This window comes from Phodopus roborovskii, unplaced genomic scaffold (assembly GCF_943737965.1).
Source record: "Phodopus roborovskii unplaced genomic scaffold, PHOROB, whole genome shotgun sequence".
Lineage (NCBI taxonomy): Eukaryota > Metazoa > Chordata > Mammalia > Rodentia > Cricetidae > Phodopus > Phodopus roborovskii.
In genome coordinates, this window is record NW_026126517.1 from 32,254,426 (window position 1) to 32,280,977 (window position 26,552).

A 26,552-nucleotide genomic window follows, 5' to 3' on the forward strand; every position below is an offset into this window, starting at 1 on the left:
TTCCCATAGTTAAACCATTGTGTTTCTCTAACGTAAGAAAATTTTGCTTACAGGATAGAAACACTGCAATTCACTAATATTTCATTGCCTCACTCTGAGCCGAGGTGTTTTGGGAAGTGTCCATTGGTATTGCATGGCACTGGCAGCATGTGTGAGGTTGGGTGATGCAACACGACTATTACACGGTCGATATTTGTGGGTTCCGGGACTGAACCTCGGCCTCACACATGCAGAGGAAGTGCTTTCTCACTGAACTGGCCCCAGCCCCCTTTGGACCCTTCTGTGTTTTTTGATGTGTGCTCACACACAAGTGGAGGCCAGAGATCAATGTCAAGCATTTTTCTTAATCATTCTCCTATTTTCATTTTGAGTCAGAGCCTCTCAGTGCATCTGGGTTCCCCAATCGGACTAGGCCTGCAGGCCAGCAGGCCCCAGGAAGCTGCCTGTCTCTGCCTGCCTGGCCTCTTACATGGGTGTTAGGGGTTGAACTCGGGTCCTTATGCTTACATGGCAGGCAAGCTACACACTTGGCCACCTGCCCAGCCCCATGGACTTATTTTTGTGTTCAGAAACCTTTAACTGTCCCCAGATTTTTCGTCACCCTCACTGTAAGTGGTGATGCAGAGAAACCACTGAACTAGACTGTTCCAGGAGTACAAAGAAAGGTTCATTGGGGACCAAACTGCCAAGAGCATCTCAGGAGGCCTTAAGTTATATGACTCCCAGTTTGTTTTCTGTTGTTACTGCAAACACCATGACCAGAGGCAACTTCCATCTTACAGGTTAGGGTTTGTAATCAAGACAAGTTAAAGCAGGAACTCAGGGAAGGAACCTGGACACGGGTTGAAACAGAATCACGGAGAAATGCTGCTTACTGGCTTTTTCTCCTCAGCTCGCTCAGCTTGGGTTTTGTTTCTTAATATAATCCAGAACCACCAGTCCATGGTGCCATCACCCGTAGTGGGCTGCTATTCATTAATCGTATTAATTCGGCCTGGGGGGGGCAGGGTTGGCGGCGGCACAAGCCTTTGATCTCAGCGCTCGGAGACAGAGGCAGGTGGATCTCTGTGAGGCAAGCCTGGTCTACAAAGCTACACAGAGAAACCCTGTCTTGAAAAACAACAACCAAAAAATCATATTAATTCATATTAATTCGTAACTCATATTAATCAAGAAAATGATCTTCCAAACTTGCCTACAGACCAGGAGGATCAAAACATTTTCTCAATTAAGGTTCCCTCTTCCCAGATGACCCCAGCTTGTATTGAGTTGACAAAAATCAGCGCAGTGACCCCTATATGAAGTTCCAGTTCATAGTTTAAGAAGCTAGGCAGGGGGAGTGGAGCACGCAGGTCCCCCTCAGTAATCCGCCACAAGCGTCTCTTGACACTTGATGTGCATTGTTGTGGTTTTGTGCATATTTGGGGGCATGTGACCCTTGCTTTCGCCTCCTACCCCACTGGTGAGGAGGCTCTCCTTCAGGCCAGGGGTGGCTAGGAGGACCTGGTGCTCTGGGCTCCATCTCAGCTGTCTCTAACAAGTGCCTTCTAGACTTATTCCGACCTTCCCTTGTTTTGTTTCTTTGGGCATTTGGTGATGGATGATGATCTAAACGTGCGACTAACAGGGTCTTCTGGCCTGGTCACCCCAGGGGAATCAGCCCTTCTGCCATCTCCAATGACACTGCCTGTAGAGCACCTGTTAAGACCACAGAGTTCTCCATCATCCCCACAGGAGAAGGCATAGTTTCCTCTGTCCACACTACATGGCCTACTTCACCTTTAGGATGGGACTGTTTTGGTGTCGAGCTTGGGAACACTGCCCACCTGCCTGCCTTTCAGGCCAGTCATAAGGCCTTACCTCCCATAAAAGAGCCTTTGGGGATTTGACAAAGTTCATTTTCATATTCAAGAATTTATTCTCTCAAATTATTACCCAAACAACTAAGAATATAAAACAGAAGCCGCACAGGCTCTCACCTGTTTTCCACCCCCGGACTCCTCTGAGGCCTCAGGAGGGAATGCCGGAATTTCTCTGGAATACCACCTGCCAGCTGGCCCATCTGTTGGTATTTGTGATTTGGGCAGCCCAAGCCCTCCCCAGAGCTGCCCCTGACTTTTATAGCAAACATTGGGAAATAGGGGCATGCCTGCCCTCTGGTGGCAACTCTAGAAATGACACCACCCGGGGCTTAGATGTACTGAAGGCACCAGAAAGCAATTTTTCTCATTCTGTGCTCTTACTGGCTTCAGCCAGTAAGGTTCATAAGGTTCCATGATCTTTAGTTACTGGAGCACGGATCTTTAGAAACGGGAACTACTTCTGCCTGTTGCCACGAATACACACACACACACACACACACACACACACACACACACACACACACACATGCTCCTTGCTATGCCTGAGCCACCTGCATTTCACAGGAAATGTTATCAGCTGCTTGGGACTCTAACCTGGGGCCAGCCAGGAACCTGCAGGTTTAGCGCCACAGTCCCCATTCCCAGGGGAGAGCCCTGCCCAGAAGCTTTTATAGAGTTATACAGCCCTGTCCAGGTCCCTTTTGTTCAAAACTGAGCCACAAGCGAGTTTCTGGGCTTCATGCTGAGCTGGTTGTGGCCCTTACTGTCACCGTTATCTCTGCCCTGCTCCCAAGCTTCCTTTACCATCCTCGGTAATAACACTTGTCACCTGGAAGAACAGCTCTCAGCCACACTGCCTGGGTTCTCATTGAAATGCAGCGCCAAATTCAGTGGGTATTGAGGGGGACATAGCTTCCATCTCCATGGGTGCCCAGGCAATGACTGTGAAGTCAGGACAGTGGACTATACCTTGGAATCACCTCGGGAAGTTAGACCATGGCCCTCACCCAGGAGCATGGTCTTGAACTTGGGGCTTTACAACAACCTGTGACCTGGATGCAGATCCTAACCCCTACCCCCAGGCCTCTGACACATCCACCCACAGTGGGCTCCTAATTGTATGGTCTCCCTTTGCCAGTGTGTCAGAAGTCCCTGCTATGTGTTGTGGGGTCACTGGGCAGAAAGAGATTCACTCAGTGTGGCGTCACCTGTGATGCTAAAACCACCTCCTTGTGTAGCCAGGGGACACTCCCTGGCTGACGTAATGGAGGGGCTGGTAGCTGAGGGCCAAGCCCTGGCTGGGCACAGCTAAGCTGCCACAGGAGTAGAAATAAAGGATCTGGTAGGCTTGGCTTTGCAAGTGCTGTGGAGTTTGGGGGCACCTATGGGGGTATGGGTACTTCTCCCCAAACAGTTATATGAGAACGCATGCCAGCAGGCATGAGGACTTCCCCATAACGGAATATGGAGCTTCCTCCCCTAGTCTCCCTCAACTATGCATTCTAGCTTTGTACAGTCAGAGCAGCTGGATATTCAGGTGAGGGTCCCATGCCCTTCCCACCCCTTGATGAGGGGATGGAAAACAATCAACAACAGGTCCAGCTTACAAACACAGGGTGGCGAGCTGAGGCTCAGGGGATGGCCCTGTACACCCTAACACCTGGTTTTAAATGTCTGCTCAACTCTTCACTATTCTGAGTCCTACACCGGTTTTGGGTTTCCTTTTTAAAGCCCCCTTCAACTTACAGCATGTTATAACTTGAGTTCCTCTTTCCCACTATAATGTAACTGGTTTTGCTGACTTGGGACACAGGGCCCACCTAGCCCATGCCGGGGGCACAGCGTCCTTTAACATCCAAATCTGTCCCAGCCTCCAGTATTCTTCCGTCTGGTCCTCTCCCTGGTTCAAGCTAACCTCAGATCGCAGGTGGCTCCATGCCTGCCCACATTCTCTTTCCAAAGCAAAGCCAGCATTTTCACACTTAAACAGCAGCGTAAAGCGCCTTCTCTGAACATTACTCAGGTAAGCTGCAACTGTTTGCTTGGGGTCTTCCCTCTGGGGCAGAAGGAGCAGCAGCAGGCTCTCAGGGTGCATCTCATGCTCATCAGATGTGTGCAAGGTGGGAGGTGGAAGAATGCCCAGCTGCTTCCACCGACCACGAGGGTGAAGCCTCCTGTTCACCACTGGACATCACCCAGGGCCAACAGTCTTCCCAGCTGCCCATTTTATTTATAGCTTCTAAAGCTGCTTAGCTCCCATTTCAAATGACAATGAAATGGCACCAGTGTTAGCGGTCACCAATAGGTGTTGTGTTGCTGGAGCTGGGGTGTCTTTGTGCCCTGGAAAGGAAAGCATGCCATTGGAAGCCCACAAAACTTCTGCAAGTGCCAGGTTGAGGGCTGGGCACAAACTGAGGTGTGGAAGATGCAAACAGGGCCAGGCAGAAGGGGAGAGAGGAGGGGCATTGAGAAAAGAAGTAGGGAACGGGTAAGATGGAAGCGTGGGGAGGGCAGCCAGGGTGTTGGCTGCAGATAGCAGCTCCAGTGGGCTACAGCCTTCCACTTCTGGAGGCTGCCAAGTGCATGGGAACAGGCTGCCCACGAGCACATGCTAGAGGCTCCACTGCTAAGTACTTCCCTCTGCCTTTCATGACAACAGCGGCCTCATTGGTTTTCCTCTAGATTTCCCTGGCTGCCCGAGTTGTGCCAGGGCCATGCAGCCTCAAGAAAAGACTATTTATCACTCAGAAAGTACTTCCCCTGGGTGCTAGAGCTCTTTTGTTTACCCTCTTTGAGTACAACTGAGAAAACTAACCATGGGCTTCTAAAAAGGTTGCTTTTTCAAATACTAATATGGCCTCTTCATCTGTGCACTTCTCCAACTAAATCACAGCCACTCTCCTTGAGACCCTCAGCTCTGAGTTTGCCAGGCCCAGCAAATAACAATACATAAGGCCCTGAAACATTGGAATGATCTATTTTTTAGTGGGGTACCTTCTATGCAATACCTGGGGCAGTCTTGTGTCAGGAAGTTGTCAGTTGTTTATCTGAAATTTTACTTTACCCAGCAATCCTGCTGAGCTCCATATGGCTTCTGTTTGGGTTGACCTGTGGGAGCACACAAGAAAAACGACAAGTGTGACCAACCCATGCATTTTAAGTTTCACCTGCAAGGGACCACAAAGATCCCATTGCTGATCTTTCTGATGTATCTCACTGGGATTTTTGCTGTTTTCCATTTGTCTCTTAAAGAGAAGCCTTCTCCTCTGACCCAGCTGTTATGAGCAGGTTTTCCTACTGGCCTGGACCCACCGCCACGCCAGCCCCAAATAATACACAGAGACACTGTATTAGATATAAAGCTGTTGGCCTGTTACTAGCATTTTTTATTGGCTAGCTCTGTCTTAAATATTAACCCATTTCTATTAATGCAAGTATTTCCATGTGGTCTCATCTTACAGGAGAGAGGGGCCAGAATCTCCTCCTCCCTTTCTTTTTCCTCTCTCCTCCTACTCTCCTAGTCCCTCCTATTTTGCTGTTCTATTGGCCAACAGTGCTTTATTCGTTAACCAATACGAGAAACATATTTACAGAATGACATCTCCCATCACCCAGCCAGTCTCCCCTCTCATTCCATGCTCTTGGCCTTTGTAGGAACTTATGCCAACCCTCTTCCCCCATCCAAAGTGACCTGCTTAGTTTTCTCCATCACCTATTGAGGTCTCTAAGCATCTCTTTATGGAAGCTGCTTCCTGAGTCTGGAGAGGACCACATATGGTCTTTGTATCACCACTGAGCCAACGACAGAGACTGTCAATCATTCCCATAGGTATTAGAACTATCCAGAGAGACTTGAGCAAATCCGATTTCCTGTCTGGTTTCTTCAAGACTGCCACCTCTGACATTCAAGATTTGTCTAGATGAACCATGAGGAAGATGTTGCCAGCCCAAAATGTTCACACCATTCTTTCAAAGAATGCTAAAAAGCAATGCGGCCTTCCCAACCCATTGACACCCTAGTCTTCAGGAGGAAGACACTGGCCCTCCATGCAGCAGGCTGCAACAGACTCCCTCTGGATGAGAAGGATGTGGTGATGGTTGAGCATTTGGGCCATCAGATATTTTTATCATGGTCATCAGTATTATCATCATCATCACTATCATCGCCATCACCCTTGTTATCATCATCACCACCATCACTCTCAGTATCATCATCATCACTCTTGTGACCATCACTATCTGTACTATCATCATCATCAATCAATATTATCACCACCACCCTCAGTATCATTATCACCACAACCCTCAGTATCATCATCTTCACCATCAGTATCATCAGCATTATCATCACCATCATCACCATCAATATTATCATCACTATCAGTATCATCATCATCACCACCATCATCATCAGTATTATCATCATTATCATTATCATCATCATGATGTCATTTCAATCATACTGTATTTGCAGGTCAGATATAGTCTTTCCTTTAGCTTTTAACAACTCTACAAGTTAAAAATACTATCCTTTACTTTCTAAATGGGGAAGCTGTGTCCCAGAGATACCTGATACCTTTGCACATGAATTCAGGGCAGTGGGGCAGACCATAACATAAAGACTTCCCTGGCTTGTCTCAGCCCCTTTAGGATGTATAATTCCCACTAAAAACAGATGGGTAGGTAGGGATGGGTCATAAACAACCAAACCAGTGCAGCACCCCAGCCTCACAATGTCACCAAAGGTTCCCCCTCTTGTGTTGCTCAGAGGAGGGGATCTAGTACCCTAAGATGGTTAGTTACTCTGAGTTCCTGTGGCCTCCTGCCCACTCCCAACCTATTCTGGAGAGTCTATCCTCAGGGGCCTTCTCTCCCCTTTAAATGCCTCCCCTATAAATACAGCCATACACAGAGTGTGAGTCCCACCTGATACTCTGTCACAAACGGGAGCCCTGGCCTAACCAGTTTGGTAAATACAGATGTCATCCCTGTATTGCAGTGTAGTAAAGGGACTAGAATATCCCACAAATAAATGACCACTGAACTTTGACCCAGATTTCCCCAAACTTACCCAATTATAGAACGGGGGGGGGGATCAGTAACAGCTATTAACCCTCTGTAGAACCAGTGTCTAGCTAATCTGCTCTGATAAGCAGGGACCTAATCCAGCGCTTCCTTTTCTAGCTGCAAACGGTCTGATTCCATCCACTGAGTGCCTCAGCAGATTTGCTGAGTATAAACAGAGATTTCTCCAAATGCCAGCACATGGGCTGAGTTCTGAGACATTAAAAATGTAATGATAACAGCCTGTCCTATAGCTCTTGCCACCTAAGCAAGTTTGACTCACCTATGGAGTTTGAGTTTCACACCCAATCCCAAGCCGAAAAGCCTGAATCCCAGAGAACTCCTTTAAGTTCACAGTGTGAACCTGTAAACCAGCTGTGTCCCTTAATGAGATTGTTTTATTCTTGGGATTCAGCCCAGTAGTCTTTCATGACACTGGGCTGTGTATGTAGCTCAGTGGCATGCTTGCTTAGCATAGCAAGGCCCTGCCTCCCATCCCCAGCATGGACAACAAAACAAAATAACAGTACCATGAAACCCAGACCCAGGGGGAGCCAGGCTGGTTGATTTGAGGCAAGGCTATGGTCAGGATCTCCCCTCAGACCCTCAGACTCTTCTTGCTTTTGTCCCTACAGGTCTAACTGGCTGAAGCCGTGCTGTGGGAAGAGAGCAGCCGTGTGGCAGGTATTTTTGCTCAGTGCAAGTCTCAACAGTTTCCTGGTAGCCTGTGTAATATTGGTGGTGATTCTCCTGACCCTGGAACTTCTAATAGATATAAAGCTTCTCCAGTGTGAGTAGCAAGAGAGATACATATGCAAATACGTATCAATATTCACTGTGTATCTGCATCCCTCAGGGGTCCCCAACCTCCAGCCTGGGATTGTCCCCCAGCCTGTGCCTCTGCCAAGCTGCTGGCTCCACAACAGCCCATGCGGACTGCCCCTGGGGAGGGAACACATGTGGCAGCTTCTCTGTCACCATCGGCATCGCTTTGTCCTCTTCTGTCCAATGTGGCCTCTTCAGTCTCCTCCCTGGCATTCCACGGTCAGAAACTGATGAGACGAAAACAAAAGTTGGGGACCCCTGTGTACATATTTTTTTAATTGTTCTCATTTGGAATTTTACAGGGTGAATTTTTTTCTGGCTTAAACAGTTCTGTTTTGGGAAGTCAGTCAATCACCTGTAGTAACTACATAGCAGCCGTGGTGCTGGTGTGTGTGTGTGTGTGTGTGTGTGTGTGTGTGTGTGTGTGTGTCAGCCTGAAGTGGGCCATATCATTCGCATTTGTCCTGACAGCTTTGAAACGCCTTTTTCCAACTCCACCTTCAACCCCTCCAGCAAACCATGTGGTCCACGGGACTGAGAGGACAGGACCCCATTTTGCAGACAGGCAGACAAAGTAAAGTTTGTGGGAATTGGAGACTCACCCTAGGTCAGAGGAATGGAGCAGGCAGACTCCAAGCCTCCACGCTGTTGAGTTGACTGTTGGACCACTCTCCCTCCTTCGGGGATTTTTTCCAGCCTCGTGACAGCAGCAGTTTGATGCCTGTGGCACCAGGAGGCTTGGCTTCTTCTGATGCACTGTGGCTGTCAGAGTGGAGACCTGCTTTCTGTCTCCACCCTTGGAAACCCCCGCTTGGTGCACCAGAGGGCCACAGGCCCATTGTCTGGCCCTTGCCTTGGATGAGCATATATACCTTATAGAAAAGTCTCCACACACCTTTCTTGATCCTGGAGGTGGACCATTCAAGTACAAATACTTTAAAAGTGGAATTACAGAGAGCTTTCATTTTTCGCCATTGACAGAATCCAAGACAAGAGTTTCAGCCACCCCGAAATCCATTTTGTTCTCTTGTTTTCTCACATGCCCCAAATCCTTTACTGGATCTGCTATGCTCAGGGGTTGTCCCAGCTCCCTCCAAGATACACCAGTCTTGTCTGCTCTCTAGGAGAGCACAGAATTGCTTTTGTCTGATAAGCCTAGTTGGGTTTTATGTAACTGGTGGCCCCTTGGTTCCAATTAAACTATCTCCCAGCATTAAGTGCCCAGTGCTGGTTTTACACTCAACCTGTCTTCAATTAAACCATGCTGTGGGCTTTCCCTCCTTGCATCCAGACTGTCTGTGTTTTATGAGACCTGACCATAACGGAGCCTTTCCTTTCCTATGGTGGGTTGTACTGGAGCCCTGGGCTTCTCAGGTTGTGATGAGGCATCAGGTAGAACTGAGAACCCAGCCGACACTGGAATTTTGCTTAAAATTAAGTATCCAGGAGATTGATTTTGGTGGGAGATCCAATAGCAGCTCATAAAAGGCATCTTAAATTCCATAAAACGCACAATCTGAGATTTATTGCTCTTCTAAAGCAAACCGTAAAAAAGGCACAGGAATTCATTTGAGAAATAATGGGGAGAGATTTTATGTTTCCAGAATCATCTGAGGTCTTCAGAGTCGCCCAGGCCTCAGCCTCTTAGTTCCCACTGGTATTAATGTGGCTCAGGATGAGGAGGAATTCCTGGTGCCCCCCAGGGCTCATCTTTGGGGGGTCACACTGGCCCTGAGCCAGGGGACCCATGTGTCTCCTTCCTGGAACCCAGTATTACAACCTTCTTCTTGGATTTGCTTGAAGACCTCATGTTTACCACTCCCAGGGTTCATAGATTCCAGAACATAGGGAAAGCCAGCTGTACCAAAAGAAGATGTCTTTCTTTGATCTCAGTTTGAACAGGCCCTCTAGGGAGTCAACATGGCTTGCTTACCACAGCACTCCTACCTCCTGCCCTCAAAGTCCCCTACTCCACCCAGAGGTTTCCCTGTGGGGACCATTCTGCCCTCTTTCTCCCAAGGTCACCCACCATTGTCCTGGGCCCCAGCATCCTGCTTCTAGCTTCACTAGCACATAAACTGTGACCTGCTAGTGTCTGGGGGCTGTTTGAGTTGTCCTGCCCTTTAGAGTGACTGGCTAGCTAACGACCGAGTAAGGAGTCAGCAGTGCCGCCTCACCCTCCTGGATCTGGAAGGTACTTTTGTCTGCCCCAGCTGCAGTCTCTGCTGCCTTCACCTACCAGCCCGCCCTGCCAAGCATGGCTCCAGCCATCTTTCCAAAGCATGCTGCTGCCACCACTATCCCCACTACTGCAAACTCAGAACGGAAGGGCGGAGGGGCTTACTGGGAGCCCCACACAAAGCACACTGAGCTGTGGGGATGGTGTGTTGCAGATCTTGAAGGTGTGGTCATGACTCCTCCTTCCCTGGGTCTGGTATAACACAAAGAACAACCGTGGTCAGCAGGAAGAGCAATGGAGATGGCCTTTGAGGAGCCGAGCGAGCATTTGGGTCCCAATTTTCCCACCACCTCCACATAACCACTGGTTATAGCTGCTCTTGCTCCCTGATCCAGTTTCTAACAGATCCAACGGTTTCTACAAGCACCCGGGGGTCCCCAGGAGTCTGTCTTCATGCCACAAAGCCCCCTAGACTGATGGGCTCAATTCTGCACTCCTAAATCTGGCCTCACTCTGTTCATTGCAGTTTCCAGTGCGTTCCAGTTTGCCGGTGTCATTCACTGGATCAGTCTGGTCATTCTCTGTGTGTTCTTCTCAGAGGTAGGTAAAGACTCAGGACCTGACATCTCCTCTTTGCGGTGATCATTCCTGGGAAACCTGGGTTTCATTTCACTATACATTTTCTAGTGTCAGGCCCTTGGCTATCCCTGAGGCTGAATTTCACCGTAGGGTACAGCAGAAGGAATGTTCACAGACAGACATGCAGGACAGTGGCCAACCCTGCCAGGGAAATTTGTCTCTAAGCAGGTGACCCCTGCTCAGAAATCAGACCATATGCAGGGGTTTCTAGGAAACGACCGGGTGATGATTTATGAAGGCGAGGAAGTGTGTGGCATAGTCGAAGGGCAGAAGTTGTTGGTGTGGCCAGTGACGAGGACACAGGATGCAAGGCCCAGGAAAATCAGATGCAGAAGCAATTAGGATTTTCTTGCCTCAGGACTAAGGCAGTGGACTTGACAATGTCCTGTAGAAGGATGGAGTCCCAGCTGGCAGGTGTCCCTGGGACACAGAGGGCTATGCTTCTGAAATGGTACCTCCAACAGATGTTTTCTGGTACTGCTGGAGTTGGTGGCTGAAGTCCATGTCTGAAAAGCTAACTGGAGTCTCCTCTCCTCTGGATTTAGCGTGGGAGCAGAACAGGCCCACATGGTTACTGGGTTGTTTGACAAACCTTGATACCAGGGCCTGCCTTGATTTTTTATGGGGAGTGACAGTGACAGCTCTTGGGTAGTCCCCATGCTATCAGTGATACTGTGGCCTGAGCTTATAGGGCACTGGGCTGCAGCTGTTTCAGATTGGGCCTCCTGGAAGGATAAGGACAGAGAGTTTCTTGTGGAACCATTTCTTCCAAATAGAGCCAAGGACCGACTAGGTCAGGTAGCCACTGTCCCCTCTACCTGGGTGTCCCTACGTTCCACCATGGTACACATCTGCCCACAAAGAGCCACATTTCAGTGAAAGATAAGCACTAATAAGGTGCAGAGCTTGCTAGGAACACACAGGCATGGGCACACACACGCAGCTTCTAGATCACTGGAGGCAGAGAGCACAGCACGGTTTCAGGGGTGTAGAGGACCCGGAGAAGAGAAATAGCATGGACAAGACTGTGTAATGAGAGGCCAGAATCCCGGGTCCTTTTCTGGCCCAGCCAATAGCTCTGCTGTTGCCCGAAAAAAATCAAAGGTGTTCTAGGCCTTAGCCTCCTAGTTCAGAATGCTGAGTCTGGGTGGGACTGGGTACCGTAGTAGGCATTCCAAGCACAGAACATTGTCTTCCCTGGGCTCTGACTTCTGTAGCTCATAGAACTAACAGTGTATTGAGGCCACTGGTAGTGCTCAGGTACGTGGAAGAGGCCGATCAGTAGCTTAGGATCCCCACAGGGTCCAGCCCTGCCTGACCCCTCATCTCTGCTTGCTAGGATTCCCTCCTGCAAACCCCTGGGCTAAGGCCAGATGTCTCCTTGAAAAATGTGCCCATGCCTGTGACTGCCAACAAAAATGTTTAATCAGTTGCCGTGGTTCTTCCTTCTAGCCCTCTGCTTTGGTTTTATTGGCTTTTGCAGAATTTATTGCCCAGCGTTAATTTGGCATTCCCTTCCTGTCACTGCCAGAGACAAACCACCTGAAACAGACAAGCTCCTGTGTGCAGGAACAGAAGTCTCAGAGGCCTGACGGCCAACCCCCACAAACTGGGAAAGGGGTTGAGGCTTCCCACAGACTCAGCTTTCTCTGCAGAGCCTGTGGGAATGAGGAGAGGGGCTAGTCCCTTGCCTTGGACCTTTTCATAGGTGGGGAGGATGGAATGGAGCTGGTCTATCAACACAGCAGAGAAAACTCTCCCTATATAGTGTGCCCAGCATGAATGAGGGGCTGTGTACAATGATCCCCTGTTGAGGCCTCGTGGCTAACAATGGTGGGCTTCTGTAGATCCACAGAGCATGAAAACCAACCATCAAACTTTGGTGCCAACAAGCTCTCAGATGTCCCCACAGCATAGCATTGGTGAATATGAGCCACTTGTGCCCTTGCAATGACTAGGGTACCTCTAACAGAAAGCTAGAGAGCCCAGTATCCCTCCACAGTTTTTCAGGTCTGCATGTTTGTCTGCTAAGATGCTAGTGTGGTCCTTATAAAACACCACATAGGGCCAGGATGTAGCTAGCCAGGAGCTAGCACTCCATAAGCCAGGAGTGGTAGTGTGTGCCTGTAATCCCAGCACTCAGGAGGTGGAGGCAAAATGAACAGAAGTTCAGAGTAATCTGCTACAAAGAAAGTTCTAGGAACAGCCTGGGATCCATGAACCTTGTCTCAAAATACACATGTGCATGCTTGTGTGCGTGCACACGTGCACACACACACACACACACACACACACACACACACACACTCACTCGCATGCACACTATATAAATGAGAAGGTCAGTCTGTGGTTATGACAATTATGGTCAAAACTGGACCCAGCTCTCTGGGTGCCTAACCTGTCTCATCACTGCCCTCTAGGGGCCTGGCATTGGCAAGTTGAGAGGAAATCAGAAATCTGGTGAAAATATCAGGGCCAAGGCACCGAGTAAAAAGGTCAAACCAAGCAAGGCCTCTGAGAATAAACCAGGGTGACCAGCCCTCTCTTCTCATCAGTTGGGGGGGGGGGGGGGAGGGATGTCCTCCTTCAGTTCTGGCACATACCCAGGAGTACAGCTGAGACCCAGGGGTCTCTTGAGAAGTCATGGCCTGCCTTCTCCAGCTAGCAAGAGGGCTGTGTTATTCAGGCAAGTCCCACACAGCTGAGCTGCCAAGGACTGCTGCTGCCCCAGAGCCCTTTGCCTGTTCCACTCCTAGTTCCAACTGAGCCTTAGGGATAGATTACAGGCCATGTCACAGGTTGGAAAAACAGACCTGGACAGGGGTAAGTCAAACACAGGCCTCTGGTGAGTGAGCTGCCAGTCCACTGCCCTAAACACAGCAGAGTTCCAAGGCTGCACCAGGAAGATGGGCCACTTTGTCCCGGGCAGGCCTCAGAGGATACAGCTAAGACAAAAAGCGAGAGTCTGCCTTGGGCCAAGTTCAAGGACATCTGTTCAAGTAGGCCACACTACTGAACAGTGCTTTGGACCTTCTTATATAGCAGGAGTGGGTGCCCTTAGGCAGAGTAGAGGACAGTCCCGGCAGGGGCCTAAGGGGAGAGTGTGCCCATGCAGCTTCCTGGGCCCTGGAGTGCTTGGTCATGCAGGGTCACCATGATCACACATGACCTTGTACACCAACAAGGAACAGAGTCTTTGGAATCAAAATGAGAATTGTGCAAATGGGGTTTCCTAGCACAGCTGCCCTTGGCTCAGACCAGGCCCAGCTGGCCACTTGGAAGCAGAGAACCCACTGCTCTTCTTCCTGAGGTTGCAAAGGCTCTTGGGGCCCCCTGAGATCCTGACCAGAAAGCAGAGACACAGTAGGCATGTAGACAGGAGCTCGGGATAACGGCTTTGCAGTGCAGCTGCTTCCTCCTTCCCTTCCTTTCTTCCAGTGTGAACCTGTGTGTGTGTGTGTGTGTGTGTGTGTGTGTGTGTGTGTGTGTGTGTGTGTGGTACTTGTGTATGTGAGCACATGTTCACATGTGTACACATGAATATGGAGGCCAAAGATCTATGCTGGATTCCTTCTTCAAATTCTCTCAACCATATATTTTTTCAAACAGGGTCCCCTCCTGAACCTGGAACTCACCACTTCAACCAGTCTAGGCCAGTTAGTAAAACCCCAGGAGTCCTCTGGGTTTTGCCTCCCCAGTCCTATGAGAGCCATATCACTCTAGGCTTTTACATTGGTGCTGAGGGTGGCATTTAATGCATACACAATCTGCAGCTGGTATCTCCAGCTACTTCCAAAGCAACTTTACCCCCAAAGAGACCCCACACCCATCAGCAGTCACTCCCACATCCCCTCTACATAGCTCTTGCCAACCCAAATCTCTTTGTCTCTATGAATGTTAGTATTCTTTATGCCCCCTGTAATCAAGATCATGCACAGTGTGGCCACCTGTGTCTGGCTTCTGTCACTGAGCGTGTTTTCAGGATCAGTCTATGCTGTGGCGTGAGTCAGGCCTCCGTTCCTTTTTATGTCTGAGTAATATTCCATCATGTGGGTGGAGCACATCCATCATTGGCTGAACCAAGCATCTCTTTTATACATTTATATTTTTATTATGGAGAGGAGGGAAAGAGCGTGTGTGCCTCTGAGTCGGTTCTCCCAGATATGCGGGTCTCGGGGCACAAACTGAGGTTGTCAGGTGTGTGGAGAGGTCCTTTAGCTGCTAAGCTATTTTACCAGTCCCAGCCAGGTGTCTTTTGATGTCAACTGTAGGAGCCCCTCTCCACCTGTGGCTTCCCAGAGTTGTCCTGGGGCAGCCGACTCAGGAGGGAGCCCAGGCCTGGCCATTTGTCATATGAAGTCCACTGCCAAACCAAACTGAGCCTCACACTTATGTCTCTACATCAGCAGGCACACAGTGATCTTCAAGGGTTCCCCCTTCTGCCCATGTTTTGTCGCAAAAGGGGTTCTTGGAGCCCCAGTCACCAGATAGGAGACCAGAAAGTGTGTGGCACTGTATTCTTTGCTCTAAAAGAAGGAGAGTGAGTTTAATTGCTCTCAGTGTCTGTCTGAAGGAGGAAGTTCAGCCATGAAGACACTGTGTGATCTTGGACAAGTCACTGCCCCTCTCTGAGCATTGTTTCATGGTATCAACACTGGGAAATTGACCCAAAATGTGGGCTACCTTCCTGACCCTTCCTGAAGTGAGCCCACTGCTCAGACTAGAGTAGGACATTTCTTCTCTTACCCCCTCCATGTTTCACAGTGGTGTGAGAGAGTTAGGTTCTAGGTCTGCCCCCTCTAGCCACGAGAGCCATCACTCACTTCTGCCCACATGCCCATGCAGAGTGGACATCATGTCCAACATCTGGAAGGCTCAGCCAGCTGCATCATTGGAGGTGCCATGAACAGCTCTTAGGTCCTGAGCCACAGGCTCTCGAGGGCCTGCCTTGATTCTAGAGATTCCTAATTCTGTTCCTCTGCCTCCCTTTATCTCCTGGCTTAGGGCTGAACATGTGGCCTCAACTACAAATGGAGTGAATCAATTAAACATGTTCCCGAGAATTTACTCTTCAAAATCTCATTTCCACTTTTTGATTTGCCATGACCTTGACAATGACCTTATGGAACTGGCAGTAATTGTTTTAAGCAAGCTGGAAGGTGCTGTTTGCTGTTCACAGCCAAGCTCATGATCAGCAGAAGTCTACAAGGCCAGGTACAGGGTCAGCTCACCAGGTTTCCGGACCAGGAATCACAATAGTGCTATGCTTGTGCTATGCAATACAACAATGGATGCCCCCTCCATCTCTGAGGCTAGAATAATATACCCAGATCTGAATGTTCTAACTGCACAGCATTCTCCTAGGAAAACATCCTTGCTGACCTGGCCTTGGAAACAAATGGGACCTGACATTCAGCCATCAGGGTTAGGTTGAAAGGGGGCTGAGAGGCCACAGAGCAGACATTCTTGACAATTACTTATGCCTCATTTATACCCAGGCAGTCTCAGAGACTTCATCTGAGCAGCCAGATGTAGAAAAGAATTGGTTTACTGTTTATAAGAATGATTTTTACCTATGTGTCAGTTAAAACATTAACATACCAAAATAAGCAAGCAAGCTCCTCCCTGTAGCTTCCCCAACCACAGACAGCCACTGTTAATTTCATCTATGTCCACCCTCCTGCCACAGTGTGGGTTCCCAACAGGAGACATGAACCCATGTCCTGACTGACTCATGTGAAGGACCTGCTAAATAACTGTTCTTTGCAAACTTGAAAACAAGCTCCAACACCAGCCCCTGACCTTGCTCTGTGCACTCTGAACTGCTGAGCTAGCCAGTATTCCCCATAGATGTCCTCTGCACTTGGGCTTTGCCTTCTGCCACACTGATGAATCACTTACTATTTCTGCATCAGCTCCAATCTCACAATCCAGGGGGAGATGCCTTGTAGCTGTAGCTCAGCGAGTGGACATTCCTCTGTATTTGCTGCCGTAGCATGATTCCTGGAGAGACAGAAGTTGCTTTGACTCCATTGTCTTGCCAGGCAGTTTCTTAGGTGAATTAAGTTCAAACATGTCTCAGTGTCTCTAAGTATAAAGCCCAAATAGAAATGCTTGCCTGGCTTTATGTACTCAACTGAATGATGCATGTCAACACACCCTATCTTATTGACATCTTAGAATCCTTTTCATTCCTTGAGAAATATTCTCTTTTTGCATATGTATACATGTGTATGTACATATATGCGTGAGTGTACACCTTTGTGTGCACACAGAGGTGCTAGAGGACAACCTCAGGGCAGTCTCTCTTTATAAGCTGTCCACCTTGTGTTTTTGAAACAGGGTCTCTCACTGACCAGTGGCTTACCAGTTAGGCTGGCTGCCTGGTGAACCCCAGGGTCTGCTTGTCTCCAAATGCCATGTCTTGCTTCTGAGAACTGAAGTCAGGTTCTCATGATTACATGCCAAGCACTTTTTTTTTTTTTTTTTTTTTTTTTTTTTGAGACAGGGTTTCTCTGTGTAGTCCTGGCTGTCCTGGAACTTGCTCTGTAGACCAGACTGAACTTAAACTCATAGAGTTCTGCCTGCCTCTGCCTCCAAATGCTGGGATTAAAGGTGTGTGCCACCACTGCCCGACTCCCTATCCTTTTTATCATCTTTATTTCAAAAGGAAAACCCGTTTTGGTTTTTCTCCGTGTTCTCTGAGAACAGCGCAGTGTTGGTATCTGTCTGGTAACATTCAGCAATTCCTGCCATGACAGTCAACCAATAGCCAGCATTCCAACTATGCCATCCGTTTGGCTTGCTGGCTTATCGAAGAACTGGATTTACAGATGTTTCCTTGGGTGTGTTTAATATACCAAAGCATCTTAAAAACATAGGGATGCTTTGTAATGAGATCAAGACCAGGAACACTAAAATAGATTCTGGAGCTGGAGAAATGACTCTGCAGTGAGAGCACTGGCTGCTCATGTAGAGGGCCAGGGTTCAATTCCCAGCACCCACATGGCAGCTCACAACTGTGCATAACCCCAGTTGCAGGGGATCTGACATCCTCACACAGCCATACATGCAGACAAAACATCCATGAATGTAAAATAAAAATAAATCATAAAAAAGAAAACAGATTCTGAATATTTTATGATTCACTAGGAAACTTATTTATCTGAAATTACTGATCTAATGAATATTTGAAAGGGTATCAAGAAGCCAGATGATTCCTGCTGTTCCTTTTATTCCATTCAGAGACCAGATTTACACATGTGAAATGTCAGCCTGAAGGATACCAGATGACACATTTAAGTCAGGGATTTTAGCTAGAACTGGTATCTTTGGAGAGCTAGTGAGGGAGAGGGCACAGGCTAAGAGAGATCCATGCCTTGTAGCAAGTGGGAGCTGCTGGGGCTCCAGGCAAAGGGGCCACGATAAAGCTTTAGGAACGTGGTCCGGTTGGAGGTTGTCAGAGCAGTTAGGATGATGATTCAGCTGAGAGCGACTAACACCCTGAGCCAGAAAGGCACAGTCAGAATGGGGAGTTAATGGGTGGAGTCGGGGGGGGGGGGCAGGAAGAGTATGGGGCACAGGGAGGGTCTGGCTTAGCCAGCGAGAGAACAGTGATGTCCCTGTGTGTGGGACACAATTTTGGTGTGGACAGAGGACAAGGAAACTTTCAAATGTAGCTAAGGAAATGTGGCCAGGGAGATGGAGGCAAAGTCCGGAGTGGGGTAGAAAGGAAGAAGGGGGTTGTCCTGCAAACAGTGCTCTTTCAGGGGGCAACTGCTAGCACCACAGACTGCCTGTAAATATGAGCCAAACCAGACACTCTCTAGGGCTTTGGCCTCAGAAGCTCATTGGTAACCCTGGGGACCATTTGACTGAGACACCAGGGGCTGCAGACAAGTTGCAACAGGGTCATTAGACATGCCTTTGTTTAGCACTGGGAAGAAGGGGTGGGGAGTCGGGGGCTCAACAGACCCACGTGGTCCATAAAGGATAAATAATCCTTTTTAGACTTGAAAATGTTTCTATGCTGAGAGGAGATTCTGGAACTAACGCCTTGCTCGTCCTCTGTCAGCAAGGTCTGGGACACTGCTCCATGCACAGTGGGTGCGCCGTCAATGTCAGTCACACAACCACATACCTGCTGCCCCTTGCTTTACCCTGTAGGCCTTGAACACATTCCTTTATAATATCTGAGAATCGTGCACCAGCATGAGGAGAGACAATGAGGTCAACTTACCTGTGAGCTCAGGGCCCCTGCAGGTATCAGTTGCTATGTCTAGTGGGCCTGCACCCTTTGGCCCCTGGGAGGAGGCCGTCTCCCAGGTCACCAGTCTCATCTCCAGGGATTTAGAGGGAATAAGCTACAGAAAGTGATGTGTTCTTGCGCTTTCCCAAAAGACTTTTTTATGTGTATGTCTCTGAGTTTGGGTTTGTGCACCTGAGTGTAGTGCCCCTGGAGGACAGAAGAGGGCATCTGATCTCCTGGAGCCAAAGGGACCTAATTCAGTGCCTCTGGAAGGACAGTAAATGCTCTTAATCATGGAGTCATCTGTCCAGCCCTAGGATTCTCTTTTAAGAAAACAAAAGAATTTGAGGACAGCCAGGACTATGCAGATAAACCCTGTTTCAAAAAGCAAAAAGAAAGGAAGGAAGGAAGGAAGGGAGGGAGGGAGGGAGGGAGGGAGGGAGGGAGGGAGGGAGGGAGGGAGGGGAAGGGATGGATGGAAGGACGGAGGGAGGGACAGAGGGAAGAAAAAGCAAGCTTATAGGGTAAGCACAGAGACACAGAGAGAGGATTTATTAGAGTTGCTCACAGGCTGTGGTCTAGCTAGTCCAACAATGGCTGTCCCCAGTGGAAAGTTCGAGGATCCAATAGTTGTTCAGTTCCTGAGGATGGATGTCTCTGTCTTCAGTATATGTTGGAATCCCAAAGAAAAAGACTCTAATAGAAGGAAGGAAAGCCTCAGCATCAGGACAGATGAACTCTCCAGTGGGAGCAAGGCCAAGCAGGCAAAAAACAAAATCGTCCTTCCATGCCTTTTTATACGGGTTACTATCAGGGGTGTGGCCCAGATTTAGGGTGTGTCTTCCCATCTCAAATGATCCAATAAAGAGAAATCCTTCACAAGTGTGCCCAGATGCTTGAGTTTTAGTTAATTCCAGGTGTGGTCAGGTTGACAGCCACCACATCCACATTCCTTTTTATTGCTGGGTAGTTTGGGGCCGGATTCAATGCTTCCTCTCTCTGCTCTTGTTTAACATTTAATCCCAAGGAAAACTTTTTCAAGATCTACACCCCTTCCAGGATCATCTCCAGCTCATGGACCGAGGTACCACTCATTTCCATCCCATCAGGCTAAAGCACTGCTGGCCATAGGCTAGGGACTGGGGTGTAGCCCCTCTCTGCTTGGGGAGCATTGAGCCAGAAAGAGCACCTCTTAAAACTGTGCCAAAGCTGATGCATACACTAGCAGGTACTTCTTCCTCTATCCTTCACGATCTCCAAACTGTTCTAGGCGAAAAGGCTCATTCCCTAAGGAGAGGGTCTCAACCCACAAACAGGGCCAGGAAGCCTTCTGCCACTGGACCAGATGCAAAATGGAGGACTCCGGCCCTCCCTTTCTCCACCTCACAAAGTCAGCTCTTCCTCCCTAGGGATTAATGAGCTGGGCTAGATGGAGAAAAGGTGAGGTGGGAGACAGAAGATTTACCTGCCCCCTGGACCTCAGTGCCTGCACCCATCATATGCAGCACAGCTTGGCTTAAAATAAATACCAAATGGATCATCTTTCAGGTGTGGCGGGTGTAATATTAAATGTTTTTTACTCGTTACTCTTGGGTTTTTTGAGGGGCCCACCACCCTGCTCCCAAGTGAATCACACACAGATTTTATTATAACTGATGAATGCCCGGCCTTAGCTTGGCTTGTTTCTAGCAAGGTTTTCTTAAATTAACCCATCTACCTCTTGCCTCTGGGCTTTTCCTGTTCGTTTCTTCTCTATATCTTACTCTCCCTCTGTGGATTGCTGTGTAGCTGGGTGGCTGCCCTGCCCTGAGGTCCTTCTCCCCGGGGTCTCCCACTGCTCCTCTCTCTCCTTCCTCAGTTCTCCTTCTCTTCTCTGCCTGCCAGCCCCGCCTATTCTTGCTCCTGCCTCGCTATTGGCTGTTCAGCTCTTTATTAAACCATCAGGTGTGTTAGACAGGCAGAGAATCACAGCTTCACCTAGTTAAGCAAATGCAGCATAAACAAAAGTCACACACCTTAAGATAATATTCTATCTCAGCAGGGGTCTTCCCTGCCTTGCTGCTCTTAGTCACCTCCTGAAGGCAGCCAGCCTGGAATGAAGGGGCTGTCAACCTTTCCCACCCACCGTGGGAAAGAAGCAGCCTGGGCTGCTCTGCACTGGAGCATTGTGGCAGCCCTATTTATAAAGCACAGTTTAGGCCTTGAACCTGGGTATTCCTGGGAGTCCAGGAATCTGGTGTTTTAAACAAAACACCCCAGATGTTGCTGAAGCGGGGTCACTGTATATTGAGAATGTATCCTTGGAGATATAGGATGTGCTAGGTTTCAGGAATGATGGGGCAGGTCCTTTGGTCTATGCACACAAGTTTTCAGCACAGATATTTTCGGAGGGAAGGATGCTGTGGGGCTTTCAGCCAGCAGGTGGGAGGTTGAGGAGTTGGATTTTCACTCTGGCTTTGACCAACTGGCAGCAGCTGACTTGAGCCACTGCTTGCCAAAGAGTGTCCTGAGCCCATCTCCTCACAGATGTCTATGCTGCAGCTTCTGCTGGCCTAGGAAAGTAAGTCTGCCAGAGCTGGAGTCCAGGTGCACAAATAGGCCACCAAGGAGGTCAGGAAGGGGGTGGTGCCCACACTGCTCCAGCTGCTTCCCCACTACAGTGGTCTGCAAAGCTAGATGCTCACATCCTCCCGGGGCCCCAGGGCCCCAGGAGCTGCCTGCTGCCCTCTTCTCCTCTCCCTCTCACTCACCCTGACCACACTCTTCCCGGCCTCCCTACCCTACATTCTATAGTCTTTTCAGCTAAGACCAGCCTTATTCTATTCTAATGCAGCATCTCACTATGTAGCCCTGATTGGCCTGTAACCTGCTATGTAGAGAAGTCTGGCCTCAAATTCACAGAGATCCACCTGCCTCAGCTTTCCAAAAGCTGGGATTAAAGGCATGTGCCACCACACCCCAAGTCTTGCTTTTGAAGAAGAATAGCAGTTATTTATGAGTGAGGCTCTTAAGGAGTGAAATCATAGACACGGAATTGTGTCTATGGATTGGAGGTGGTCAGGAGCCGAGAGCATGACATCACTGTTGAATGGTGCAGATCTCATTTGACTGTTGTGTTAAGGGTCTGATGGTAATTGCAACACATGAGCATATTTAATTTGGAAGATGTGCATTAAAAAGATAAAATAGTAAGCTCCATATGCTGTGTTTTAGAGTGGCCTTACAGTGAAGGACAGTGGTGATAGCAGCTGTTCCACTGATCAGATCAGATTCTGCTCAGGCCATTTCCCTTCTCCCAGCCTGGGCTTTTTTTTTTTTTTTTTTTTTTTTTGGCCAGGGAAGCCCCAGAAGTTGAGGATGCAGGTAACATTCAAAAGAGAAAAGTACCAAGTTTCAAGTCCAGCATTGTATGAGGGAATAGGTAGCAAGAAAAGAAGCCAGGAGAACATTTGTGTTTCTACCCAGCTTGAGTAGTCATGTACAGAGAGAAACCTCTGGCTCCAAGTAGCAACTTACTTTGGTTGCTTAGGGCCTTGGGCAGCTTCTTTAATCTCCATCTCTCTTGGTTGAATAAGACTCACATGTGAGGAGGCTGGCACAGCATCCTAGATGGCAGGAGTTATTCTCATTGGTATCTGGGGCTGTCATCTCACCCACTAGCATAAGAGAAAAGTGGTACCCAGAGAAGATATTTCTCAAAGACACAGTCAGCCATTATTGTGTGTGACCTTAAGATACTTTGGAAGCCCCACCCCACCCAGAACTCTTTGTATATCCTGTAGTAAAGGCTGGAAGAACAGGTTTTGTTCAGCAAACAGTAAAGACAGATGCATGGGCTTGGAGCTGTTGAAGACCCAGCAGGCATCCACCTCTCTGCCTATGCCCTCTTCAAGGAAGAAGGCCCCACTATGCCTACACACTCACATTCTAGAAGAGGGAGAGAGGAAAGTGAGCAGAACTAAGTCTGTTCAAGGGCACAGCCCCAAAATTATACATAGTACTTCTCCACATCAGCCATTGGCCAGACTTAGTCACATGGCCTCTCCCAAGCACAGGTAAAGCCAGGAGATGCTGTCTTTAGCTATGTGGCTATACTGAAGAATTAGTGCAGGACAGAGAGATGTGAAGAGAATCAACTCTCACCCTTTGCCATGAAGCAGTGACCAGGTAATAGGAGAGAGTCTGCAAATTTGTCATGGTTTTGTCATGACAGGAGTGGCAAGAGATGATGCTGAAGAGGGATGCAGAGTCTTGGGCATCATTCATTCTAAGGATTTGGAGTGTATTCTGTATGTGCTTTGAGAGTTGAAGGGTTTTGAATGAACCTGGTATAAGGGATACTCAGGGGATAGCACACAGATGGAGGGGGGGGACTGAGCCTAAGCACAGAGGGACCACAGAATGCAAGGTCACCACTGTTCTGGAACTGGGCTCTTGTAGTGGGGATGAGGAGTGTGTGTAGACTGAGGATTGAACAGGGAATGGTGAAAACATTGTGACTGAGCATGGAGACAACAGAGCTCCAGATTTGAGCTCTGGAACCTTCTTTGCTGAGAGAACAATAATCTGTCTCTGTCTCTGTCTCTCTCTGTCTCTCTGTGCCTCTCTGCCCCCCCTCCTTGTCCTTAGACTGTTCTACGGATTGTGGTGCTGGGGATCTGGGATTACATCGAAAACAAAATAGAGGTATGATCATTTTCTATCCTCAGATCCGAGAAGCTGCGAATGTTGTCTCATCTGTCACAAGAGCTCTGTCCAGTGTGCATCTGACCACATGGGGTGCCACTTGGGAGGAGTGGGAGGAGGTGGAGGCTGGGAGGGGGCAAACCCAGGCATTTTCCAACTGAAGGATTTTCTTTAAAACTTCCCTTGAGGTTCATAAAACTTATATGGTGAAAGTTGAATCCATTTGAAAAGCCTTTGAGATGTCTTTGAAAAGAAATCTACTCTAAAATTACCCGGTAGTGGAGCATGGCTCCTAGAAGCTGCCTATGACCCCTCTTCTCAGCCTAGGTGTTCACACTGCAGCGGGGAGTTGGGGGCTAATGGGAAGAGGTCCGTACAGTGCTGGGGCCCTGGCTCCTGCCCATGCTTTGTGCAACAGAGCAAGGCCAGGCTACATTTTCCTCTCTCTACTCTATGTACTTTTGCCTCTTTGAACTAAAACCCAGGAGCCTACGCAGAGAGCCTGGCCTGTGGGAGACCCACACAAGGCCTGGCTAGGGCAAGTGGAGAAGAAGCCAGGTTCCAAAGCCTAATCATGTAGACTACACCTCTCCTGCCCTTGTGAGAGGTGACACATTGGCCCTGGATTATTGCCACCTGCAGATAAAGAGGCCCCTAATGGCCATCAGCTCCTATGTGTCAGTGAGGGATTCACCACAGTCTCTGCCCAGGGTTTAGGACATGGGATGCAGGCCTAAGGTTGTCCAAACTTAGAGCTGGAGGATGGTTGAGGTCATGAGACTATGGAGAATGCTTAGCCATTTCCTGGAAGAAGAGTCCCTCAGAGAGACTGAGAGCAGGACAGCTGGAGATGGGCTGAACTTCTGGAAGGCAGGCTACCTGGAGAGCATGGCCTGCAGCAATGGCCTTCCTGGCTGCTCACCAGCCTGACACACAGCCTGATTGGAAACACTGAAGTATACTCCTTCCTCAGGTGTTTGATGGGGCTGTGATCATCTTGTCCTTGGCCCCAATGGTGGCATCCACTGTGGCTAATGGACCTAGAAGCCCCTGGGATGCCATCAGTCTCATCATCATGTTCCGAATCTGGCGGGTGAAGAGAGTCATTGATGGTGAGTAGCCTGGGTGGGGGCAGTCAGTGAGGAGGCAGAGGCTGTAGCTCCCGAGGGAGGAGGACTCTAAGAGCAATGGTAGGTGTGGGGTGGGTGTGGGGTGGAGGATGTGACCCATCGAATGGAGAAAGCCAAACCTGCCCTGCATGGTGTTCTGAAACTACCCACACAGTCTTGTGTCACACTTATGCTTGAGTGCCCTGCTCCCCATTCCCAAGCAACTATTTATTTGGGGGGCTTTGTCTTTCATTTTTTTTTGTTTGTTTTGTTTTTTGAGGCACAGTCTCACTACGTAGCCTTGGTTGGCCTGGAACTTGCAATGCTGACCGGGCTGGTCTTGAACTCACAGAGATCCACTTGTCTCTGCCTCCCAAGTAAGTGCTGGGATTAAAGGTGTGTACCACCACACCCAGCTCTGACACAACTATGTATCATGTTCTCAAAAGGCCAGCCTTCGTGTAAGACTGAACCTCAACCCTGAAGAACAGCGTCATACAACTGCAATGTGGTAAAGACAGTAATGATATAGAGAGGACCTGTGGTATCATCTTGGGGAAACACAAGAAGACCCAAGTCACTGGGCTCCCAAAGGCGGTCCTCAGATACTAAGAACATTGCAGGGAGGCTTGCCTCTAAAGAGCTGCCAAGCCAGTTTGCTTCCTCTCCCAAGAGGTAGTGCAGGAGGTGCCCAGTGACTTCCAAGGACCCCATACCCTCTCCTCATCCCGAGAGGCACCCAAAGAACTATCATAACACAGTTTAGAACCACTATGATAACTGCTAAGTTTCTTTCCAGCCCTGAATTTTGGCTGCAAAATTCAGTGAGTTCCCACAACAGTGGCTGCTTGGCAGGTGTAAGGCAGGCAGGATGACCTCCTGGGTCTCCTGACTGTGAGAAGGCAGCCTCTCACCCTCCCCACCTACGAACAGGGAGACAATGGTTCTTTTTCAGGCTCGGCTGTGTCTGTTAGTACATTATCATATCTTCACTGAACTGAAACGTGGGGGAATCTACCCAACTTAGGAAGTCTGGGGTGGCTTGAGGAGCTCATCTAACGCATTCTTCTTATTTAACAGACAAGGAAACTAAGTCAAAGAAAAAGGGTCACATTGTGAATAGTGCTTAGGACACACACGCATGCATGCACTCGTGCGCATACACACACACACACACACACACCATCTCAGTGATTTTCTGACTATTTGATCCATCCCTCCTGCTCAGGGTCCTATTCTTGGTTCTGTCTGTGAGAACATCTGTTCCCCTCGGGCAGAAACAGTGCCTCTAGATCCTGCCAGCTGTGGATAGCTGCGTGCCCCTCACTAGTGGAGGCTGAAAGGCCCCTTTGAACTGTCTTCTCTGCTCACACTTGGTAACTTCTGTTCTCACTCTGGGTGTGAACTGGTCCCAGCAACAGCCCAGGGAACAGCAGTTAGGGACAGTTTGGAGGTGGGAGGCTGTGGGTTCTCATTTCATCAGGGATGGGATGTGAAGAGCTCTAGAATGTAGTGCTTAGAAACATGTGACCTGTCAATGGATCTTCTGAAAAGCAGGAAAGGGCTGGGCTTTGAAAGGAGTGAGACCCTGGGTGGGTGGGGTAGGGGGTAAAGTGCAGAGGTCAATGTCAAGATCTCGAGTTGTCTGTGAGACTCCTATGGATCCTGGAGCTGCTAAGCCCAAAGATGCCCCAAGGGTAGGGCTTGTGGAGCTACTGTTAGCTGAGAAAACATGGAGACCCCATACTCAGAGCCCTGGCTTTTCCCCTTCATCACACTGTGCATTGTAAGTAGGATAATCTGTAACAGAGGCCCAGAATATCACTGACTTACACAGTGCACAAGCTTACTTCTCTCTTACGGAAGTCTTCAGAAGGTGGCAGATGGCACTCATCCCCTCTCTGTAGTGGTATGGCTCTTGCTCTCTGCTCAGCATACTA

At 48.9% G+C, this 26,552-nt stretch overlaps 1 protein-coding gene across 1 annotated transcript in view; it reads left to right on the forward strand.

Moving 5' to 3' along the window:
• Positions 1–26,552, forward strand: part of Tmem266 (transmembrane protein 266) — a 61,079-nt gene that overhangs the window by 11,347 nt on the left and 23,180 nt on the right. Inside the window, exons 3-6 of the mRNA XM_051196947.1 lie at positions 7,562–7,716; positions 10,457–10,530; positions 23,447–23,503; positions 24,477–24,615. Of these exons, the coding sequence (XP_051052904.1) occupies positions 7,562–7,716; positions 10,457–10,530; positions 23,447–23,503; positions 24,477–24,615 (425 nt within the window). The remainder of the gene's footprint in view (positions 1–7,561; positions 7,717–10,456; positions 10,531–23,446; positions 23,504–24,476; positions 24,616–26,552) is intronic.